General features: G+C 40.1%; 1 protein-coding gene and 1 long non-coding RNA gene across 6 annotated transcripts in view; one reads left to right on the top strand and one right to left on the bottom strand.

Annotated features, from left to right (window-relative positions):
* The window catches only part of GALK2 (galactokinase 2), a 130,201-nt gene that overhangs the window by 1,285 nt on the left and 105,896 nt on the right, over positions 1 to 23,020 (bottom strand). For 4 of the 5 annotated variants that reach the window (XM_077881050.1, XM_077881053.1, XM_077881051.1 and 1 more), the window contains one exon: positions 9,359 to 9,560. In XM_077881050.1, coding sequence (XP_077737176.1) covers positions 9,359 to 9,560 — 202 coding nt within the window. Of the gene's footprint in view, positions 1 to 9,330; positions 9,561 to 23,020 lie in introns of all 5 variants that reach the window. The other variant, XM_077881052.1, reaches the window with a different exon arrangement.
* LOC144303192 (uncharacterized) lies at positions 7,137 to 22,709 on the top strand. Its single transcript, XR_013370247.1, has 3 exons — positions 7,137 to 7,805; positions 8,091 to 8,197; positions 22,426 to 22,709. It is a non-coding gene; the product is annotated as an uncharacterized LOC144303192 (long non-coding RNA).

The raw sequence follows: 23,020 nt of genomic DNA, 5'->3' as shown, positions 1-23,020 counted from the left end.
TCTTTCTCTCCCTCTCTCTGCCCCTCCCCCTACTCGTGCTCCAAATAAATAAAACCTTAAAAAAAAAAAAAGGTGACTCCAAATGAGGTCAAATCAAAATTTTAAATACAAGCCTTATGCAAGAGAGGTCTTCCTCCAGTGGCTACTTAAGGTCTGTTCTTAAGGCTTGGCTATTCCAAATAAAAGAATCCGTCCCCTACAACAGAGAGCCTAGATTTGTGCTGAATAAATTTATCAACAAAGAACATGCTATTAAAGTGTAGATCAGGGATCCCTGGGTGGCGCAGCAGTTTGGCGCCTGCCTTTGGCCCAGGACGTGATCCTGGAGACCCAGGATCGAATCCCACGTCGGGCTCCCGGTGCATGGAGCCTGCTTCTCCCTCTGCCTATGTCTCTGCCTCTCTCTTTCTCTCTGTGACTATCATAAATTTAAAAATTTTAAAAATAAATAAATAAAAATAAACTGTAGATCAGTCTGTCTGTTTAATCTCTGATAGGAAGTCACACAGACCTTTCCACAAAAAGGACAGTGGTCTCTACAGTTCCAAATGCCTCTTCCCTGTGCTCTTGGGAGCTGGTCTAACCACTGGACTCAGAATTTACCATCAGTCAAAATGTGTGATCAGGATGGAAACCACCATTTAAACCTCCACACAAAAAGAGGTCATTTTATTCACCAACAACCAGGCACAGTTTTGTACCAAAGTTAAAGGCCCTAACGCAAAGCACAAGGGTCCCTCATCTTTAAAAGATGTAATTTATCCTGATAATATAAGTTCACATGTACTTCCAATTCTTCCTAATAAAATTTACTCCAAATTCATAGCAAATTAAAAATTCCATAATTAGTTTAGCACAATTCTGTCCCGTTTTTTACATCTAAATGAGCTACTTCACTTCCGAGAAAATATCAGTAAAATATTAACTGTCCTCTAAGACACCAGATTTTTGCACCCCAGTAATTCATTTCCCCCTCAATGATTTTCTCAATTGATTCCTTTTCATCATCTGTTTTACACATTAAATATATTTTTCAAACGAATAGATGTTTAAAGAAGAAAACAAGATGCTTGCAAATAAATAAAAATTACTCATCTCCTGCTGTCCCTCAGACATTCAGCTTATAGCCCAGTAGCTGAACTGAGTCCAGACTCCTATCATCCAGGCTGAAAAAATTTTCTGATTGTGGGATTCTGGGATAATTGAGGTCCAGGCTGGCAAAAGGTTATTTTGCAACTTAATGATTTGAAAGAAAAAAACAAAACAATAAGTTGTGATATGCAGTCACCCCAAACTATCTTTCCCATGGAAGATACTGGGAAAAAAAGGAAGTGTTGTGGAGGCATCTTTGGAAGATCCTAAAATCAGGGCATCAAAGCCAACTGTGGCCTGATATAGAGAACAACAGGGTGCCCTCTTATGTGATTCTCTAAGATCCATGCTTTACCACTATGCTGGACTCAAATTATCCAGTCCTTTATGGTCCTCAATAGACTTTAATGGCATATTTTCTTATACTTTCTCATTTGAATAGTTTCTGAAAGCTGTGGTTTCAAAACTGAACCTAAAGCAAACTGAATGTTGTTTCTAACTGGCTACAAAACCCATAGGAATTGTGCCAAAGAGCTTGTTTCCCTCAGCATCCTGGTAGTTTCCAGAAGCTTGAAGACTTTCTGGGTAAATTTATTCACTTTTGAGTCTCCAGAGTTGCTCTGTCACCACCCTGTCTGCTGCAGATGAAAATGGACTGGGCAGCATCAGCCATATGATCTGAAATCATCAGGGTTCAAATTTCTCAGAAAATGATAAATGCTATTATAAATAGCCTTCTGCCCGAGTCAGTGGCTCTTGTGTTCACACATCAAGGGGCTGCCCCAGTAGCTGGTCAGCAGCTGCCGAGCTATATACACTCCCAAAGTCAGAAAGGTCCTGTCTGCAGTGTTCCAAACTGGTCTTCAGTATGCCCTTTAGCATATGCCATAGAAATTCAGGGAGAAATCCTCAAGTTAGGAGACCAATATAAGCTTCAGACTAAGAAAGAAAAATAGGTGAGCCATGTTTTCCCTGTGACAACAATAAGACTATAAAAATATAGATCCTTGAGCTATTGCACATCAGAGAAGCAATGCAAGACTTAGGAAAATCAAAACCCTAGAATCCCCCAAATACTTTGTGATGACTGGATTGGAAATAATGTGGAAGGGTTGGCCAAAACAACAAAAGCAGCCTCTGCCTTATTATAAGCATGATCTACAAAACAAAGGCTAGGGCAGATGAAAGATGCAGATTATAAAGAATGCTCCCTTTGATCCTTTTATCACTGAAAAGTACATTCATATAACTAATTTTCCAGGCACCCAATACAGATTGACTAAAATTTCCTACTTTAAATGAACTGATTGGACCATAAAGCACTTAGTAAGATATAAGGCACACAAAACAAAAAAAAATGTGGGAGGGTAGAGGAAGATGCAGTAAGACCCAACTTTGCTATAAACTACAAAGAATCCTTGCATGCCTTGTATTTTAAATCAATTTTATTTATTTCAAAATATTTATATATTATACACATGAGTATTAAGTTAATTATTACAGAATATTTTGAATTTAGGGACAGGTTGTATCTCTCTAATCCCAGACCAGCACAATTCCAGGCATCTGGTAACTTCTAATACATGCTTGTTGGATTATTTGTTTTAAAATATCAATCCAGACTGTTTATTTTGTTATTAAATTAATGTTATAAAACTTCAGTTATGTGAAACAAAGTATAATAATAAAGAGATGGTGTTTACCCAATTATAAAATATCTCTTTTGAATGAACAAAATACGGTTTTTATGAAATAGCCAAATTTTAAAATAGAATTTCCCGAGGCACATAAAACAATTTTCAGTTACTTGTGAGACAGCTCACTTATGTATATTATATATATATAAATATAAGCTTGCCAGTAATGTAATCTGGAAAGACTTCTAGCTTCTGCTCTACAGCCTAGAATCCTCTGGCTAGAATCTCTCAGGAAAATAGACCTTCCAGAACAATTTCTATGACTTTTATAGCCAAGTTAGAAACACTTACAGATTACTTTAGATTACTTTAGATTCAAAAAACCACAGACTTCAAATACTGTTCAAATGAGAAAGTATAAGAAAATACAACTACAAGTCTATTCGAGAAATGTAAGCCACTAAAGGCTATGAAAGACCAGTTGTTCCTACAAATGGCATATATGTGTAGCAGGGGGAGGGGGCATTGGAGAGGACAGTAAGTGGAAGAGAGAAGTGAGAGCCTAATAGAAGTGCGCCCCTAAGCGCAGATGAAATGGGCCTCTCCCTTTATTTGTCAGAGTGTGAAGATTAGCCTCAAGATCATGGGGAAAGGAACATACAAATATGGGTTTACACTTCATTCTTCCCTGACTGGTCAGGAGAATGGGTACAAGAGGCTGAGCAGCTTAGCTGTGGAATAAAGTTTGAAAAGACTTCTGAGGAGGATAGCAAATTAACTTTTCTAATCTTTGTTAGCCTATTAACATTTGTCATTCATCTTCCTTAATAGCTTGGACATTGATGCAGCAATGAGGTCTCTAATTTCAGCAAGTGTCAAAACAGAAAGAAAAGGCATTAACTATTCTTTCTTAAGTATAACCAAGAAAACCAGTAACAAATGAGCTGTCTCCCATATAACTGACCTGGTTTCAAAATTCTTCTAGTTTCTCAATGAATCCTACTTTACAATTTAGCTGTTTCTTAAAATTTATATTTTGTTCATTTAGTAGAGTTATTTTATAATTGGACAAGCTTCATCTTTTTCTTTCATTATTATTCTTTGTTTCACATAATTGAGGTTTTCTGATGTTAATTTAATAAAAATAATAAACAGTCTAAATGCATAAATGTAGTTTCCTTCTCCCTCCGTGGTCCTTTCTTTGGATGCTAAACTGATTTTCTCTTAAAGAACAGGAAAAGGCTCAACTGAAAAAAAATCCCTCTTTTCATTCCCTCTTCTCCCTACTTGGGTCATATAGTAGCTTCTTACACATTGTCCCTAGAGGCTGGCTACCTAGAGATGTCTTTTGAATATAGTCTAGCTTAGATCACCTTAAGATTTCAGCTTGTATGGCATGTGTTGGTGAGGATGTGGAGAAAGAGGAACCCTTTGCACTGTTGCTGGGAATGCAAGCTGGTGCATTTAACCTTTCTAAAGGTTAAAAATATGTGGTGTACATATATACAGTGGAATATTAGCCATCAGAAAGGATATGTAAATATCCATTTGCATCAAGGTGGATGGAACCTGGAGGGTATTATGCCGAGTGAAATAAGTAATTGACTTAGAGAAAGTCAAATATCATATGCTGAATATAAGAAATAGTACGAGGGACCATAAAGGAAGGAAGGGAAACTGAATAAGGAAAAATCAGAGGAAGACAAACCATGAGAGACTCTTAACACTGGGAAACAAACTGAGGGCTACTGAAGGGGAGGTCGACGGGAGGATGGGGTAACTGGGTGACAGGCCTTAAGGAGGGCACTTGATGTGATGAGCACTGGGTGTTATACTATATGTTGGCAGATTGAATTTAAATAAAAATAAAATAAAGGTTAAAAATAGAACTACAATCCAACAATCACATTATTAGGTATTCACCCAAAGAATACAAAAACACTAATTCAAAGGGATTCATGCACCCCTGTGTTTATAGCAGCATTATCTACAATAGCTAAGATATGGAAGTGGCCCAAATGTCCATCAATTGATGAATGGGTAAAGAAGATGTGGTATGTATGTATGTGTACACACACACACACACACACACTGGACTATTACTCAGCCATAAAAAGGAATGAAATCCTGCCATTTGTAAGCACATGGTTGGAGCTAGAGAGTATCACTCTAAGTGAAATAAGTCAGATACCACATGATTTCACTCAAATGTGTAATTTAAATGAGCAAAGTGGGGAGAGGGAGAGGGAGAGGGGAAGAGAGAGAGAGGCAACCCAAGAAACAGACTTAACTATAGAAAACAATCTGATGGTTATGGGGTGGAGGGAAGGTGGAATAGGTGATGGGGATTAAGGAGTGCACTTGTGATGAGCACTGTCTGTTGAATGGAAGTATTGAATCACTATATTGTATACCTGAAACTAATATTACACTGTATGTTGACTAACTGGAATTTAAATAAAACCTTTTTAAAAATTACACTTAAAAAAAGATTTTAGCTCGTACGTAATGCCCTAGGTATGTGGACATTGAAATCCTTCATTAACTCAATCAGTTAGTTGCCTTTTCACGCAAATAATTTCCAAGCAGGCCTTCAGGAAAAGCAAAGAAATTTTAAAGTGGCCCAGGGAGTAAAGATTGTCTTTGGCCTTGTTCCTCTTTGCACCCATTTCAGCTTCCCTCTGCCCTCTTCTTTCTACTAAAGGCAACGAATCTTCTCAGGCTTCCCAGTCATAGTTACATCTGCTCCACTGGTGTTAACATTTTTAGTTTATTTTAATTATTTATTTATTATTTTAGTCGTTACCATTTTTTTTATATAGTGATTCAACACTTCTAATTTTTTTAAATTTATTTATGATAGTCATACAGAGAGAGAGAGAGAGAGACAGAGACATAGGCAGAGGGAGAAGCAGGCTCCATGCACCGGGAGCCCGACGTGGGATTTGATCCCGGGTCTCCAGGATCGCGCCCTGGGCCAAAGGCAGGCGCCAAACCACTGGGCCACCCAGGGATCCCCTAGTCGTTAACATTTTTAAAGGGGACAGGGAAGTGTGGAGATGATCATGATTCTTAAACAAAATAATACTCTCCCCAAAGTTGAGTTTATGTACCAGTGCCCCAGGCCTCTCCAGGATCCTTTGCAGCACAGCCAGTGCCTCCTCTGCCTGGCCCAGTGCAATGGTCATGAAGCTTCAGGAGCAACCAAGGCTTAAGAGTGTCTCATTTTTCATTTGAACCTTTCTACACTTTTACCATCTACAGATCTCTATTACCCATATTTGTCTCCCAATTTTAAGCACCCTATATCACCACTATCTTTTTCATTCTGCATTCTTCTCTCTTCCCGCTTACATCCACAACACAAAAAAGCATGAGAGCTCTTGAAAGTGGAGTTCAGACATCATTGTCACATACGAGACAAACACCCTATTGAAAAGTATTTGCTGGCTCATGGAAGGAATGGCATCAATGACTGCATCTACTTTAGTTCCTGTGGGCTATCCTCTGAGGTTGCTCTGCCACTTAGGACCTTTGTAAATGGCAACCAGTGGGAGCATCTGAAGACTATCTGCTGGTTATAGTGGCAGCAAAGAAAAAATTAATTATATAAAAAGTTCAAGGACCAGACAACTATTCTGGCCAATATTTACAACATGCCAAAAGGTAATGTTTCTATATTGGAAACTTGGTCCCTATATGCTTAAGTAGAAACTAATTTTGATGCTTAGCAATTGACTTTCCAAATAAAAACAGCTGTATAAAAAGGGAGTGCACTCCTTATATTAGACAGAACTGAATTTTCCTCAGAAAAACAATACAGCAGATGAAAATGGGCTAGGCAGAAATAGTTTAAGAAATAAAATGTTTAAGTGTTAAATTCAAAGTTATTAAGAAAGGAGCTTCCAAAAACAAATAAATGAAATAATAAATAAAAGGTGCTCTTCCCCTTTAGGACACAGCCCTAAATCTTACACTGGAACCCATTTTTTAAAAAGATTTTATTTATTTATTCATGAAAGACACAGAGAGACGTAGAGACATAGGCAGAGGGAGAAGCAGGTTCCCCATGAAGAGAGCCTGATGCTGAATTCGATCCCAGGACCCCAAGATCATGATCTGAGCTGAAGGCAGATGCTCAACCACTGAGCCACCCAGGTGCCCCTGGAACCATATTTTAAAAAATATATCGACCTGGGGCCCCTGAGTGGCTCAGTCAGGTAAGCACCTCCTTTCGCTCAAGTCATGATCCCAGGGTCCTGGGATGGAGCCCCACATCAGACTCCCTGCTCAGTGGGGAGGCTGCTTTTCCCTCTCCCTCTACTGCTTCCTCCCCCTGCTTGCATGTGCACACTCTCTCTCTCAAATAAATAAATAAAATCTTTAAAATATGTATATATACCTATGGACTGCTAGAACAGAAAAAGACACCGGAGATCATAAGACAACAGTCCAAAATCACAGAGCTCAGAAGGAAAAGTGGCAGAGCTAGAAACTCAACCTTCCTAACTTCAACTCAGTTGTCCCACTCCACACACTGCCTCCCCACCTCAGCAAGGTTTTGTTCAATGTTCCAACACCACACACTATGACAACCAAAGCCTCCATTATTAAAGCTTTAAAGCCAAGAGAGGAAAATAGATTTAAAAAAAAAAAAAGACCCACATTTCATATCTGAGTAAACTCAAAGGGAGAGAAAGAGGTATGGCAAAAACACTGGATCAGGAGCTAGGCTTTGCACAGACTCATTACGCTAACTTGTTCAAATCACTTAACCTCTTAGTGCCGTCTCAGATATCAAAGGCCCCTGCCTACCCTCCTGCCTTATGGTACTGTGAGATCATTCTGACCACACAATGTGAAATCTGGCATCCCAAAATGTGGCTTTTACAGAAATGAGGAACATTTCTCAGGCCAAAAACCCAAGAGTTGTTTGATTCCTGTCTTTCACCTACAGAGCAATGTTATGAATCTTCCTTCAAGGCGCATCTGGATCATCAGATCCTTTAGCACTTGCACTGCCACCTTTCTCCACCCAAAGCCAGAGTCCTGCCAATGGCCTACAAGGCCCATGTGGTATGCGTCCCCACTACCTCTCTTACTTCATCACCTGCTACTCTCTCCTTTACTGCCCTCCAACCTCCTCATACATGGCAACCACATCCCCACCTTGGGGCCTATGCACTTGCTGTTCTCATTTCTTCACTTCCTTCAGGTCTCTGCTCAAACATCATCTCCTCAGAGTTCCTAGAAAGATTATCCCCCTAACCTTGGTGCTTTCTATCCCTTCTATTTTCTTTTTCATAGCACTTATCACTACCACTCAATTTATTTTTAATTGTCACCTCCTTCTTTCCCCAGGAGAATGTAGGCTTCAAAAGAGCAAGAGCTAATTGGCCATCCCAGGAAGAGAAAGTTCTTTAAGGGAATTCCAGAAAGCTGACAAATGCCGCTTCACTGCCTTTCAGGTGGGGTTCAAACTATCCTACTACCTTCCTGATCTCTGCACAAATCATTCCACTTCCTCTAATTTCCAGAACTGAACAATATTTGTTCCTTCCATTCACTGGGCCCTTGATACTTTCAGAAAAGAGCATTTGTAACAGAACAAGCTCTGGAAGGCTTTTTGGCAATTAGTGAGCAAACTCTGACGTCAGCAGAATGATCCTCATCAATGCTATGTTCAAGTCTCTCTACAAGTTGGGTTATACATGCCATTTGTGATCACTGGAGCTAGCTGATTTAAACTTTTCAGGCTGGGAGTGTGGCAATGAATGAGGCAAGCCATAGGCGCCAAGTGGTTAATTATATTTTCATGACTAATTGCAGGCAGCTCTGTACTATCTTCTTACAGTGGAAATAATGTCACTGTAAATGCCATTTGAGGGTTCTCCCAATTTCCCTTTCAGTTCTCCCAAGGTCAATGAAATCCCTTCTGGTAAAGTAACCATTTTACTCCTTTCTTTATCCTCATTCTCTAACAATTATAAGGAAGCTGTTCTCAGGCTTTGTGAAAGAGTTTTCCTCTTTACATTTCTGTCTCAATCAACCATTTATAAACCAGGCTTTCGTCAAATCCTTAATTCTCCAAATTGCCTAATCTAAATCTGGAAGGCAGAAAATGCTGGCTTTCTGAGTAATTCCTTCAGTAACCTCCCCTGTCCCTGAATACACTCCCATCAGGTTTAAGGCTCCCATGTCTGTTTTCTCCTTTCTTTTGAATAATTCTATTAAACTTTGGACACCATATAGAAGATGCTGGCAGGGCCACCATTGCTGTAGATAGCACTGATTAAAATATGATGAGAAAGTAACAGCAGGGTCCATGTCTAAGAAAAGCTCCTTGAAATACCAAATCATCCTAAGATGGAAAGATGGGAGAACTGATTTCAAACCAGGAGCCTCATAAAGTGGTGGAATCAGGTCTCCGATCTTTCTGCCTCAGATATTTAGGAGAGAACGAGTTCAGCTCTGTATATGACACCTCAGAGAGGAAGTGGAGAAGGCTCTCCTTTCACTTAGAAGGTTATGAAAATAATGCCTTTTTTTTTTCATTCATTTAAACAATTTCTTTGGCAGTGTCGTCCCCCCCCCCTCGCACCTCCACCCTGCTGCTCTCTTGGCCTCACCGACAGATGTCCACTAGCTGATCCACCTCAGGGCAGCTGCACTCGTACATGTCCCGGCAGCTGGCATGGCTCTGGTTCATTAACTCCCCCAGCAGCTGAACCATGTTGTCAGGGGCTTCTTCACATATCTTCTTAAACTGGAGCACCCGTGCAGCCTCGCTGTACACATGCTTTGCCCGCTGGTAGAGTTTGAAGGTGAGCACTTAGGAAGAAAGGGAACAGGGAACAAGGTGAGAAATATTCAATGGACAACCCAATGCAAAGAGAACTAGTCATCAAGGACTTCCATTTCTATCTCCATTATCAATACTTTAAACTTTAAATAGGTTTCTCTTTCATGGAAAGAAATGAAGAATTTTTATACTTTCTAGATTATCCACAATGACTCTAACTTCAGTTATAGAAACATGTCCTATTGCAATGGCTTTATCTATAATGCTTACACATTCCCTTGAATAACAACTGGGACCTCCTTACCATTTTCAACCTTGCTGAAGTGGCTGAGCTGGTGCTATGGGCCTGGGGAATTTGTGATTATATGGGAGCCATTTAGCCTACTAGAAAGAGCCAGGGCTGTGAATCTAAAAGTCTGTCATTTCATCTCAGCTCTGTGAAAATTAAGCTGTATCCAGCTGCTACCTCTATAGAGTTCCATTTCCCCATCTCTAAAACAAGGTTGAGAATTACTTCCAGGCCTAACATTTTGTGATTCTATGAAGATCTCCTTCCAAGTATTCCTCTCCCCACCCCATGTTGTTATATATTGTAAAGAGGATGCTAATTGTGACTGTTACCTTCTGTCTGCACCCCCAATTCTACTCTCTGCTCTTCTCTAACCTGCTTTCTGCCTCAGGAGGCTGACCTGTATGATTACCCTCATGGATTTCCCTGCCATCTAGACTAGGGAAAGACAAACCACTGAGAAATGGGGGGAAGAGAGTAGTAGGTCAGATTTATTCCCCAGATTTATTCCCCAGCTCCCTCCTTTTTTTTTTTTAAGATTTTATTTATTCACGAGAGACATACAGAAAGAGGCAGAGACATAGGCAGAGGGAGAAACAGCTTATTGTGGGATTTGATCCCAGGACTCAGGGATCACATCCTGAGCCAAAGGCAGACGCTCAGCCATTGAGCCTGCCAGGCATCCTGTGAACAGCCATTCTTAGGATTTGTGCAAAGTTTAGTAATTACAAGAGTGGGACTAACTTTCTATAAATTAATAAAAAATTAAAAGTTTTCTTTCAAACATTCTCAATTCAGTCATATGTGGCATATTAAACACAGTTAACTTCTTACATCAATAGGATGATGCAAATTCATATGAATTTTCTTGTTCTCTTTCAAAGAGGACCTAAATTCAGTCATCAAATCTAGTCAGTTCTTTTGCAACATGTCTTGTAATCATCCCCCTCTTATATTGCTACTGTCATTACCCAAATTCACACTTTTATTACTTTTCCCACTTGAACTATTTTACAGTGGTTTCCAAATCAATATCCCTATCTTAATCTCTCCTCCTACCCACTTTGAGGACAACACTGCCAGACTGAGCCCCTACCACACAGCCTTACTCATGTTACTGCCCCAAACTTTTACTGCCTTGCCAGTGTTTCCCATAATCCAGATTCCTGCTCTTAGCATAATCAGTCCCACCAGGAAGTCTTCCCTCCAGCCAAACTCCTCTACTTAGAGTTACCCAAACAGTCCTCACTTCTCAGGATTCTCAGCAGCCATACAGAAATAGTTTCCTGCCCTTTCTCTCTGTTTCTATGCCCTGAGAAGCCATGATGGCGCCAGCTGGAAACAATCTGGGGACTCTATACCACTCTTGCCGTCCATGGCACTCACTGATGCTCACCAAACACTTTCCGTGGTAACAGTCTATGTCCACAAAGTTCACCAACTGCCTAAGACAGAAAGCAGGTCTTCTAGTTCCATGCATTCCACACTATAGCCTTTCACCCCAGAGCACTTTCAGTAGTGCCCCTTAGGACAGGAGGCACTGTTGATGATGGTATATGATTAGGACTTCATTTTTAATCCTAGTTCAAAATCAAGTTACCTCCATATATCCATTGTCGCTCAATAATACTAATAATGATAATAATAATAAATGAGGTGCCAATACTCACAGCTCACAGCTTCCTACAGTTTTGAGGCTGAGGAAATGGGACAGCAAGATACCCTTTGCTACTGACTCTATAACTGACACTAAGTATGGATGAAAAACATGGAAAAAGAGAACTTACAAGTTAAATGTAGGTAGGAATAAAAACACAACATGTTTTGCTCCACCAGTAGTCAGGTCATGTTGAGTCGGCCCACGCCGCAATAACAAACCCACTGAAGAAAGGGAATAGAGGGGAAGGGAGAAGAAATGGGTAGGAAATATCAGAAAGGGAGACAGAACATGAGAGACTCCTAACTCTCGGAAACAAGCTAGGGGTGGTGGAAGGGGAGGAGGGGGGCGGGTGGGGTTGACTGGGTGGTGGGCACAGGGGGGCACTTGACGGGATGAGCACTAGGTGTTATTCTGTATGTTGGCAAATTGAACACCAATAAAAAATAAATTTATTATTAAAAAAACCCCACTGAATTTGTTATTTCTGGCAATACATTCAGCCAAAATGGGAACATAATTTCTTTCAGGGTCTGAATATCAAAATATCCGAAAGTAAGAAAGTCTTACCAATACCCAGTACTAGAATATAGCGCCACCAAAACATGCTTTCTGAAAAAAAACAGCACAGGTAGATTTAATAACAGCTCCTCAAACTCTCTGAACAGAAAAGGAAAAAGGCAGGCCATTGATTGACAAGCATGTGCTTGAGACAGTGCCAATAATTTTATATATGGTAATGTAATCCAGGTTATGGATTATACATTCTGAAAGGAAGAAAAATGACTTTAGTAACTGTAGTTTAAGACTGTTTTTTTTTGTTTTTTGTTTTTTGTTTTTTTTTTTTAGGTCAAAGCAAAATGTTTAAAATACTAGCTTTAGGATTCTGCATGTTTCAGTTTTACCTCCAAACTACTTCACCTCTTAGAATCATAGGCCAAGTTTAAAATCAGAGCATAGGGGGGAAGGGGAGGGTGGTGGTTAAGAGGAGAATACGGATTCATTTTTACTAATGTCCCACATATGAAGAAATCATCTAGCTTCCAGGTGCACTGCTATTTACAGCTGCAGCACAGAAGGCACAAAAAGCAGCACCTACCACAATCATAAAACAGTGCTGCTTAGCTGACAAATCACTGTACTGTCTGTGTACTAATGTGCAGAGATCTTTCAAACTTTAAATTATAAAAAATTTTCAAATATACAGGACAGTAGAGGAAATATTATATAGTAAACTCTATAAGCCCATCACCTAGACTGAGCAATTACTAACATTTTGCCATATTTGTTTCAGTTGGTATTTTGCTGAAGTGTTCTAAAATAAATTATAGATGTGACATTTCATCTCTATGTATTTGATTGTACATTAAAATAAGGAAATTTCCTTACATAACATCCATATCATTGTCACATATAACAAAATTATCAGTGGTGTTTAGTATCATCTCATATTCAGCTCATATTAAACATTCCCAGTTGTCATTTAAATTTCAGTTGATTTACACCAGAATCCAAACAAAGCCCACACGTTATATTTCACTGTCATATCTAATAAGTCTCTTTTAATCAAGAACTTACAGTGATTTTTGAAACTCTGGATTCCCAATGTCATGTCTATAAAATACAGACACATTTGAGGGTCATATCCTGGAATAAAACTCAACATCCTCCATTAGGGACAGTATGTTTTAGTTTTTCTTTAGGATTACATGATCCTTTAAGATGAAATATTTTTCTACTAGGATTAAATATACTAAAATAGAAACTGTCCAGAAAGGTGTTTTATTTTTTTTAAGATTTTATTTATTTGAGAGAGAGAGAAAGAGAGCAGAGGCAGGGGAGGGGCAGGGAGAAGCAGACTCCTGGCTGAGAAGGGAGCGGGACAAGGGGCTCCATCTCAGGACCCCAGGGTCATGACCTGAGCCAAAGGCAGACACTTAACCAACCAAGCCACCTAGGCTTCCCCAGGAAGGTGTTTTATACTAAACCTTAGGACTGGTGTTTTCATTTGTGACAAGAAACATTCAGAAAGCACTGACCAGATGACCAGAACTTCACAAACCTGGCATTTCTTCTATCTATTCTCCATTGCAGAGTGTTTCACACAAGACTTCTGAATGTCTACTGAGGTCTCTTGCAGGGCATTGTGAAGGTGTGTGCCAGACTGCCATGGCCCACACCCCCCGAACGGTAGTAAGTTGGACAATAAGGGAGAAGGCAGAAAGGGCATCTGCTTTCAATTGTGATATAAAAATTTTGCCAAAGGCTACAACAGATTTGGAGACCACCCTTTGGGAGGAGAAGCAGTTCTATGTTGGCTGAACATCACAAATGCTCTCTGGGTCCGGGTTTCTGGCTTGTTTTATGCTGGGAATTCATTGGGTCTCTTGTACAGATACAAAAAAAAAAAAAAAAATCCAAGAAAATATGAAACTTTGTCCATAATAGCTTTCTTCTTTGTCCAGTTAACTTTAAAACCAGATGCTCCAATTGTCTATAAGCTCTTAAAATCCTTGAGAGCAATTATGATATTAAAAGATGAAGGAAGTTGTTTCTTACTATGTTCACCACATGCATGATTACTTCCGAGACAAATTTAAGAATATTACACCAGATACCCTTTCCCTAAAATACTACTAGTGTCCTATCCTATCATGGGAAATTTGAGGCTTCAAAGCAGGATATACCACACAGACTTTGAAACACTGACTTTCTCCAGTGAGAGTCTTGGATAATGACTGAATCTAATCCTGAAGTCATGACACAGATTCTAAGATGTAAATGATCGTGACCATAAACATTTAAACTACAAAAGTTGCTGAATAAGTTCATTTATATAATAATTTAATTAGCTATTAGCTTTAAGCTGCCTGTTCCCTCTGACCTCCTGGCTGTGTCTTCAGGACACTCACCACTCGGGCTCCTGACCAGTGCAGGAGCTATTTTGTTGGCCTGGAATGCTCCTCCCCCTGATCTTGACATGGCTGGCCCCCACTTGCCATTCAAGTCTCAGCTGGCACAGCTTCAAGGAGACCTTCCCTCAGTTCCAATCTAGACTAACTCCCTCACATACATATTCTCTCGATCCTATTTTATTTTCCCAACACCTAACTACCATCTCAAATGTCCTATATATATATTTGTCCATCGGTTTGTGGTTGTTTCTCACCACTAGAAGGTCAGCCTCGGGAAAGCAAGGGCCTTTCTTGTCTACAGAATTTCACTTCTGTATCTTCAGCAGCTGAAATAGGGTCTGGCACATTGTAGGGGCTCAGCAAATGTTCACTGAAGGAATGGTCATTTCCTTGTCTTTGTAGCAAAACCACACTGAAACTTGGCAAAATAAACAATTATGGGACCAACGCAATAGAGAAGACCTACTATTTTGGCAATTTATGCTTACTTGTACCTTCACCAAAAAAGTGGGAAAAGTTGACTAAAAGAGGCTAAAAGACAATTAATAAATGCCAGTGTCCGAAGTGTCCCTAATACGAATTATCACAGATGACAGAATTATTTATATTGTGTTTTGCTTCACAGATGTAGAAGAAAGGAGATTTCTGAAACAAACAAAATGTGTTTCATATGAAAGGGAAGGAAGAGAAATAACCAGTTAAAATAACCAGTTAAAATAATTTTTTTTCTTTTAGACAATCTTTGTAACATTATGGTGCCTGCTCACTTTTACCTTAAAAGGATGACTGCATAGCTTATCATCAGAACCCATCTCTAATCAATGGATCTAAAAGGGGGAACAGATAATTTCTTCTTTTGCTGCATCTTTAGTGAGAAAGAATGAGAAAGAGCCTGTGACAAAGTAACACGCTAGGCACCATTTTCCTCATAAGATCTCTAACAGCAGGAGGTCAACAGGAGATGGGGAGGACATGCCTATTCAATCGCTGAAGGAGTTCCACTGACTTAATTGCATTTTATTTTTTACTTAAGAGCCTTTTTATTACCTCATCTTCTAAAAGTGATGACAAAAGCCCTGAGTAAGATGGCCATCTAGCATCAGTCAACCAATAGTTCTTATTGAGCACCTGCTATGTGCCCCACACCATGCTCCAAATGATAAGAAAGACATGGGAATTAGAAGCCCTGGATTTGAGGAACTTAACAACTCAGCTAAACAGATTTAAAACTATGAGACCACTGTGCAGCAGATATCCAAGTGCTAGAAACGCTGAAGATGCATTAAGATGACAGGGTTTGGTGGTGGAACAGTAGTGGGAAGTACCAAAGAAGAGCCCAAGCCACCGAGCTTCCTTGCTGCAAAGAGGATGGCCAAAGACCTGAGCTGGGAACAGGAATAGTGTGCTTATAGACCTGAAGAGGGCAAACTGACCAGACCCTAGGGCAGTCTCTCGAGGAGGCTGTCCTCACACTTGAAGTTTTAACATCCTTTACTAGACATGCTACACAAAGGTTGCAAACTAACAACCCATGGTCCACGCCCTGCTACAGTGATGCCTTCTTGGCCCATGTATTGTGTTCTAAACTGGGAATTTTTTTAAAAGATTTTTTATTTATTCATTGGAAAAAGAGAGAGAGAACACAAACAGTGGGAAAGGCAGAGGGAGAGGGAAAAGTAGACTCTCCGCTGAGCTGGAAGCCCGATGTGGGGCTTGATCCCAGTACCTGGAGCCAAAGGCAGATGCTCAACCATCTGAGTCACCCAGGCACCCCTAAACTGAGAATTTTTATATAAGAATCTGGATTTCTGCTTTCCCTTGAAAAATTGAAGTCTGGCAGCACTGAACCTATATTCTTGCACAAAGGTCACTGACTGGAGCTGAGGAACAGCTAGCCCTTTTAGAAAGAATGTACATACTTTATTTCCACATAGTTCCTTCCACTCCCACTTGTCTGACACTCAGCCCATCTCACAAGTCTACATGCCTCTCTGTTCCCTGTAGGCATCTGCACACGAGACTTTTTTCCATAAAACTCTCCATTACAGGAATTCCTGGCTAGAGAGGGAAGAGGGGGTAAACCATGTGGGTCATCATGCCATAATAAGCCACTGTTACTAAAAAATACCACCCCCCACCACCTTAGATGTATTGATAGCTCCATATTGAACTAAACTCTGTCTTCTTGTACTTCTACTGATTGGTCTTAGTTCTGCTCTCCAGAGATCTGTAAACACAAGACAGTCCTTGAGAGATCTGAAGAAAGCTCTCATGTCTTATGTTTTTTTCACACATTGATGAGGATACAGTTTTCTTTTAATACTGAGGGAACACTAATGAATAAGATAAGCTCTTTACCCTCAAGAGGTAATAGTTTAACAGAAGAAAAGTGTTGGTGACGATGTGGAGAAACTGGAACCCTTACACACTGTTGGTGGGAATGCAAAATGTGCAGCCACCATGGAAAACAGTACATAGGTTCCTCAAAAAATTAAAAATAGAGCTACCGTATGATCCAGCAATCCCACTTCTGGGTATACATAAAAAAAAAAAAAAACTGAAATCAGGATCTCAAAGAGATACTAGTACTCCTATGTTCATTGCAGCCCTATTCACAATAGCTAAGATGTGGAAGCAAACTAAGCGTCCACCAGGGGATGAATGGGTTTTAAAAATGTAGTATATACACATAAAAGAATATTATTCGGCCTTAAAAATGAAGGAAATTCTGCAATATACAATAACATGAATGGACCTTGAGGATATTATGCTAAATGAAACAAGCCAACAAAAGAAAGACAAGTACTATATGATTCCACTTATAGGAAGTAGTTAAAGTCATTAAATTCACAAAATCAAAGGCTGGAATAGTAATTGCCAGGGCCCAAGGGGAAATGGGGAATTACTAATCAACAGGCATAAAGTTTCCGTTAAATAAGAGGAATAACAAGTAAGATGTACAACAATGTATGTATAGTCAACAATAATATAACACTTAAAATTTGTTAAGAGGATAGATCTCATGTTAACTGTTCTTATCACAATGAAAAATAAAAAAGAAATAATAGTTTACTCTAGAGAAATCACTCAAGATTTATCAACAACAGATGCTGAGGCAGCTCCTCAGAGCTCATGTAAAGGCATGAAGTCAAGAGGTTGTCCTGATCTGGGTTAACCTGAAAGCAGGGGCTGAGACAAAGACTTGGGAGCAGGTAACAGCAATCTAGGAAGAAGGAGCAGAGGAGGAAGGAAAGGGAGACAGGAAAAAAGAAAGGCCCATAAAAGGTGCTGAACAGGTCACCACTATGGACAACTGGGGTACCAGTTGCTCAGGGGCCTCTCTAAAGAGCCATGTAGAAAGTGCCTCAGAATAGGCCAAACAGCAGATGGGAAGCCTGAGGCATTTATCCACAGACATGCCCACTGTGGCCCCCAAAGGGGTTAACTTCTCCACAGAGATGTACCTGGGCAGTGCAGCTACCTTCAGTGACTTTGGAGAATGCCCCAAGACACACTCACACAAGATGCTAATGTGACATGGGCTGATGGCAAAGCTGGAATCAGGTGAGCCAAGAAGATGGAGCACAGAGATTATGACCTTCACAGAAGAGGTGAAACCTGATGAATAGGTATACAGAAAACCAACTAAAAGGTGGGGTAAAGAACAACAAAAAAAAAAGGACTGGGAACCTACAGCAGAAAGAACATCATGAGCAAAGACATGGAGAATAAAAAACATGAGGTGCTTTTAGAGAATCCACAGTACTTAGCTGTGACTTGCATGGAATGAAGACAAAGAGCAGAACCGACAGGAAACACAATGAAAGAGAAAACTGAAGCAGCAGACAGAGGCCAGATCATCAAGGTTTTGTAAATTTTCCTAAGGTATTTAAATTGTATCCTGCAGATAAGTGGTTCTTGGCCTATTTAGAGTTACAGAAACTTTTGAGAATTGAATAAAAGCTATAGACCCTCCACCCATCTGAATGCACAAATATCCAAAATTCTACATATATAGTACACCATACACACAAGATTCTGTAAAGCTATCCTTGGATCCAGGTTAAAAATTCCAGCTAGAAATAAGAAACCATTACAGGCTGTTAGCAATTATATCAGTCAGGATCCTTGTTTCTGAATAACAGAAACTAACATGGACTAACTTAATAAAAAAAAAAAAAAAATGGAGTTTATTTAAAAGATCTTAGAGGGATGCCTGGCTCAGCGGTTTGGCACCTGCCTTCAGCCCAGGGCCTGATCCTGGAGACCTGGGATCGAGTCCCACGTCGGGCTCCCTGCATGGAGCCTGCTTCTCCCTCTGCCTGTGTCTCTGCCTCTCTCTTTCTCTCTGCGTCTCTCATGCATAAATAAATAAAATCTTTAAAAATATTTTAAAAACTTAAATAAAAGATCTTAGAGACTCACAAATTCTATTAGAATTATGCATTCCTATTCTCTATTAGAATGCAAGAAAACCAGGCTCATTTGAGTCAGAAGCCAAGGGAAGTAGGCAGTGAATAACACTGTCACAGTCACTTCACACATCTAGATATGACACTGGACTTGAGATACCTTATCAATAGACCCTGCGCCTATTTGATTCAAAGCCCCAGGCATAAGCATACCAGGAGGAGCCTAAAGGCCCTTGCTCACACCCAGGTGATGAGTGACATGGGAGAAGCAAATCCGACCCCTCAGTTCCCACTGTCTCATCAACACACACACAGCAGGTTTCCCTAGCACAGGGGCCTGGATGCTAGGTAACCAAAACTATGGCACCTGCCCAAGCGGCAGTAAAATACTGTGACGCCATTAGCAGTGAAGTTTTCTCCTCTCCAGATCAACCACCCCGCTTCCCTCTCATGATTGGATTTCAAGTCTCCTTCACTGATTATTCCTTCTAAGGGTGATTTCCCCATGTGTCCTAGGAGTCAGTCTGAGGAGTTCAGAGTATGACTAGACCATCATCTCCCTCATTCTCAAAACACAGAGTTTCTTCATGTAGCCTCATGTTACCAAGCTGCATAAAGGTTGTGTGGATATGTAAGAATGCAAAGCCCTGGTCGTCAGCTAACAAGCTCAAAAGTGATAAATATTTGGGGAATCAGGCTTGGGTAAAAACTTCATCCCAGGACAATTAATCAAAACAGAATAAATAAATATGCTTGTCCGGGAGAACTGGAAATCTTTCTCATGTATGTATGTAATTAATCTTTCTGAGACTCTCATACTCCAAAATACTTACCCAGTATTTGGGTGAGGGGCTAAAAGCAGTCGTGTCTTTAGTTGTCTTTGCACTACCATGTAGCTGCATGCTACTGGACATTTCTCTTCAAAACAAAAAGCTCCCCTGGGCTAACCCAAAAGCTGTTTTCCAAGAACAGCGATCCAGAGGTGGATGGGGAAAACTTCAGAAATCTACTCTGGAGTCCTCTATTTTCCTATGCAGCAAAGTTATAATAAGTCTCTGCTCTGAGGCATAGAATCTTTGGACTATTTAAGCAGTAGAATGGAAAAACACTATATATTCCTCATTGAAGCTGGACTGTGGTTTCAAATTTATTTTCCTATTAATAATATTTTTCAGAAATGTGAAGTTTCTGAAATGGTCAAACCCACAAAAAATGAACTGCTCTTTTCAGTCACATTAGCATCCCATTCCCATGCTGCAAAACTAAATTAAATTAGCATTTTTACATTTAAGAGGAAAAAGTCTTTACCTGCTCTTAAAAGCAAAACCACATATAAAAAAAATATGTATATATTTTTATATATATGCACTTTCAACACAAACCACATTAATCCATGGAAAACTACATTCCACACGTCATTTGTGAATATTTTCAAATCCACAGCATAATGCCATCTTGTCTGTGGAGAGTAAGGGCACCCCACATGTTTATAAATTCCCTTGCTCAGATTTTCAAGAGCAGCAAGAGCCAGCATTGTCTGTGTCATAATAAACTTTACTCCTCTGATCCTGAAACCTACCTTTGCCTCCCTCTGCTGTTGTCACCCTAACCTGCATTTTATACTCTGGAACACATGAGGCCCGTGTTAAGTCCAGGGCCGTTCTTTTTTTTTTTTTTTTTTCAGTGTGTTGTGACAAGCTTTAGTTTATTTTTTATTTTTTTATAATAAATTTATTTTTTATTGGTGTTCAATTTACCAACATACAGAATAACACCCAGTGCTCATCCCGTCAAGTGCCCCCCTCAGTGCCCGTCACCCATTCACCCCCACCTCCCGCCCTCCTCCCCTTCCACCACCCCTAGTTCGTTTCCCAGAGTTAGGAGTCTTTATGTTCTGTCTCCCTTTCTGATATTTCCCACACATTTCTTCTCCCTTCCCTTCTATTCCCTTTCACTATTATTTATATTCCCCAAATGAATGAGAACATACAATGTTTGTACTTCTCCGATTGACTTACTTCACTCAGCATAATACCCTCCAGTTCCATCCACGTTGAAGCAAATGGTGGGTATTTGTCATTTCTAATGGCTGAGGAATATTCCATTGTATACATAAACCACATCTTCTTTATCCATTCATCTTTCCATGGACACTGAGGCTCCTTCCACAGTTTGGCTAAGTCCAGGGCCATTCAGATGTCAAGACAGAACCCATGCTCCCTAATTACTGTGTCCCCTTCTAAGTGTAGTTATCACACATTGCTTCAGGAGGGCAGAGGCTGTGCTGTCTTCAGCACAGACATAAGTGCATGCCAGGACACCTGGAGAAGTTTAAGGTCCTTGCTCATACCCAGTGACAAGTGACGTGGGAGAAACAAATCCGACCCCTCAGTTCCCACCATAGGAAGCAAGACCCACCCTCTCATCAATACACATACAGCAGGTTTCCCTAGGACAGGGGCCTGAATGCTAGGTAACCAAACTATGGCACCTGCCCAAGCGGCACTGAAATACTGTGACTCTATTAGCAGTGAAGTTTTTTCTCTCCAGACACTAGAGCCTAATAGAGAGTCTTGAATGTAACAATAAATCCCCAATAATTCTCAATTCTCAATAAATGTCAACTTTTTGCTTCCATCCCATCGGCAAAAGAACTGAAGCTGCCTCCTGGATGAGCCACACTTTATGCTTTCCTCTCTTTCTTGAGGAAACTACTTTCCCATTAACTTCTCAGAATTTCACTAAAACTTTGTTCTTGGAAAAAGTGAAAGGACAAGAAGACAATTTAAAGTCATTTGAAAAGGAGCCTAGGGAGTTGGGAAGGAGTCTTGGTCAATGCAGAGCTGAATGAAGGACTGGAAAGGATCATCCTCGCCTAGAGCTGGCCTGCTCTAATATTATAACATCAAAGGGAATGGGCTCTTGTCTTTATTTTCTTCTACTAATTGAACTACATGGGGAAAATGTAAGAGAGCAAAAAGGATGAGGAGAGGCAAAGGGAAACTCATTATTTATCTGAGAAATAAGTAGTATATTTTCATCAAAACACTTTAGCAAAAAAAAAAAAAAGAACATTTTAGCATTTATTTTATTGTTGACTTCCCATAAGGCTGAATAAATGAGACAAGGATTATGCTGGCCTTCCTGACTGCTATGCACAGTCCCTACGATGGTGCTTGAATAGTTGCCCTTCAATTGAGTACTTGTTGAATAAAGGAATAAAAACTTACTCCTATTTACTTGTATTACTCATTTATTTGTCATTATGATAAAAAAGTAGGAGTTTGCCAAATTACAACGATAGATTAAGCAAGTGAGAAGCTATGTCATCCACCATACAAGGAAACCCAGTTACCTTGCGTAGGCTGTTGTGCAGAGTTTGCTTTTGAGAGGGACGCACTAGTGCAGACCAGGAAGGTGGCCTGGGCACTGCACAAGAGAGGAAAGTAGGAGGAAGCTCTGAGACATGCTAAAAGGCCTCCCCACTCTTAGTTTCCTCATGGCAAGTACTAAGACAGTAGACCCACACTACACCTGGACTTTCCAAAACACAGTGTGATATTAGGGAAGAGAAAAGGGCACACTTTCACAATCATCTAATGAGATGTTTCTATTCTCAAGGTGCTTACCACAAAACTGGTAAGTCCTGCAGAGACAGATGAGGAGGCTGCCATTTCACAGAAGCCGGTGATTACACGTGTGTTTATGAGACTCCCCAGGGACCAGGGTGGCAAGTGAATGCACACAGGCATGAGTTTGTTTGTGTTTATGTGCTTTTCCATAAACTGGCTCTATATACACATCAGTCTCTCTCCCTTTATCAGATTCTTTTCTCCTTTCTCCTTGTCTGACTTTTTCCTTTTGATTTGTATCCTCTCTGACCCTTTCCCCTCTTGGACTAATATACAGAAATGAAGCATATAACTTGCTATTTGTTTTTATTGAGTAGAATTTTATACTCCTTGTTCTTAGAACATTTTATAGTTTCTCACTAAAAGACTAAATGTGGGGCACCTGGGTGGCTCAGTGGCTGAGCATCTGCCTTTGGCTCAGGGCATGATCCTGGGATTGTGGGGTCCTGTGATCGAGTCCCACATCAGGCTCCCTGCATAGAGCCTGCCTCTCCCACTGCCTGTGTCTCTGCCTCTCTCTCTCTCTCTGTCTCTCATGAATAAATAAATAAAATCTTTTTAAAAAAATAAAAAATAAAAGACTA

This window comes from Canis aureus, chromosome 32, assembly GCF_053574225.1.
Source record: "Canis aureus isolate CA01 chromosome 32, VMU_Caureus_v.1.0, whole genome shotgun sequence".
Classification (NCBI taxonomy): Eukaryota; Metazoa; Chordata; class Mammalia; order Carnivora; family Canidae; genus Canis; species Canis aureus.
Note: the sequence above shows the minus strand (reverse complement) of the source record. Positions and strands in the feature narration are given on the sequence as shown.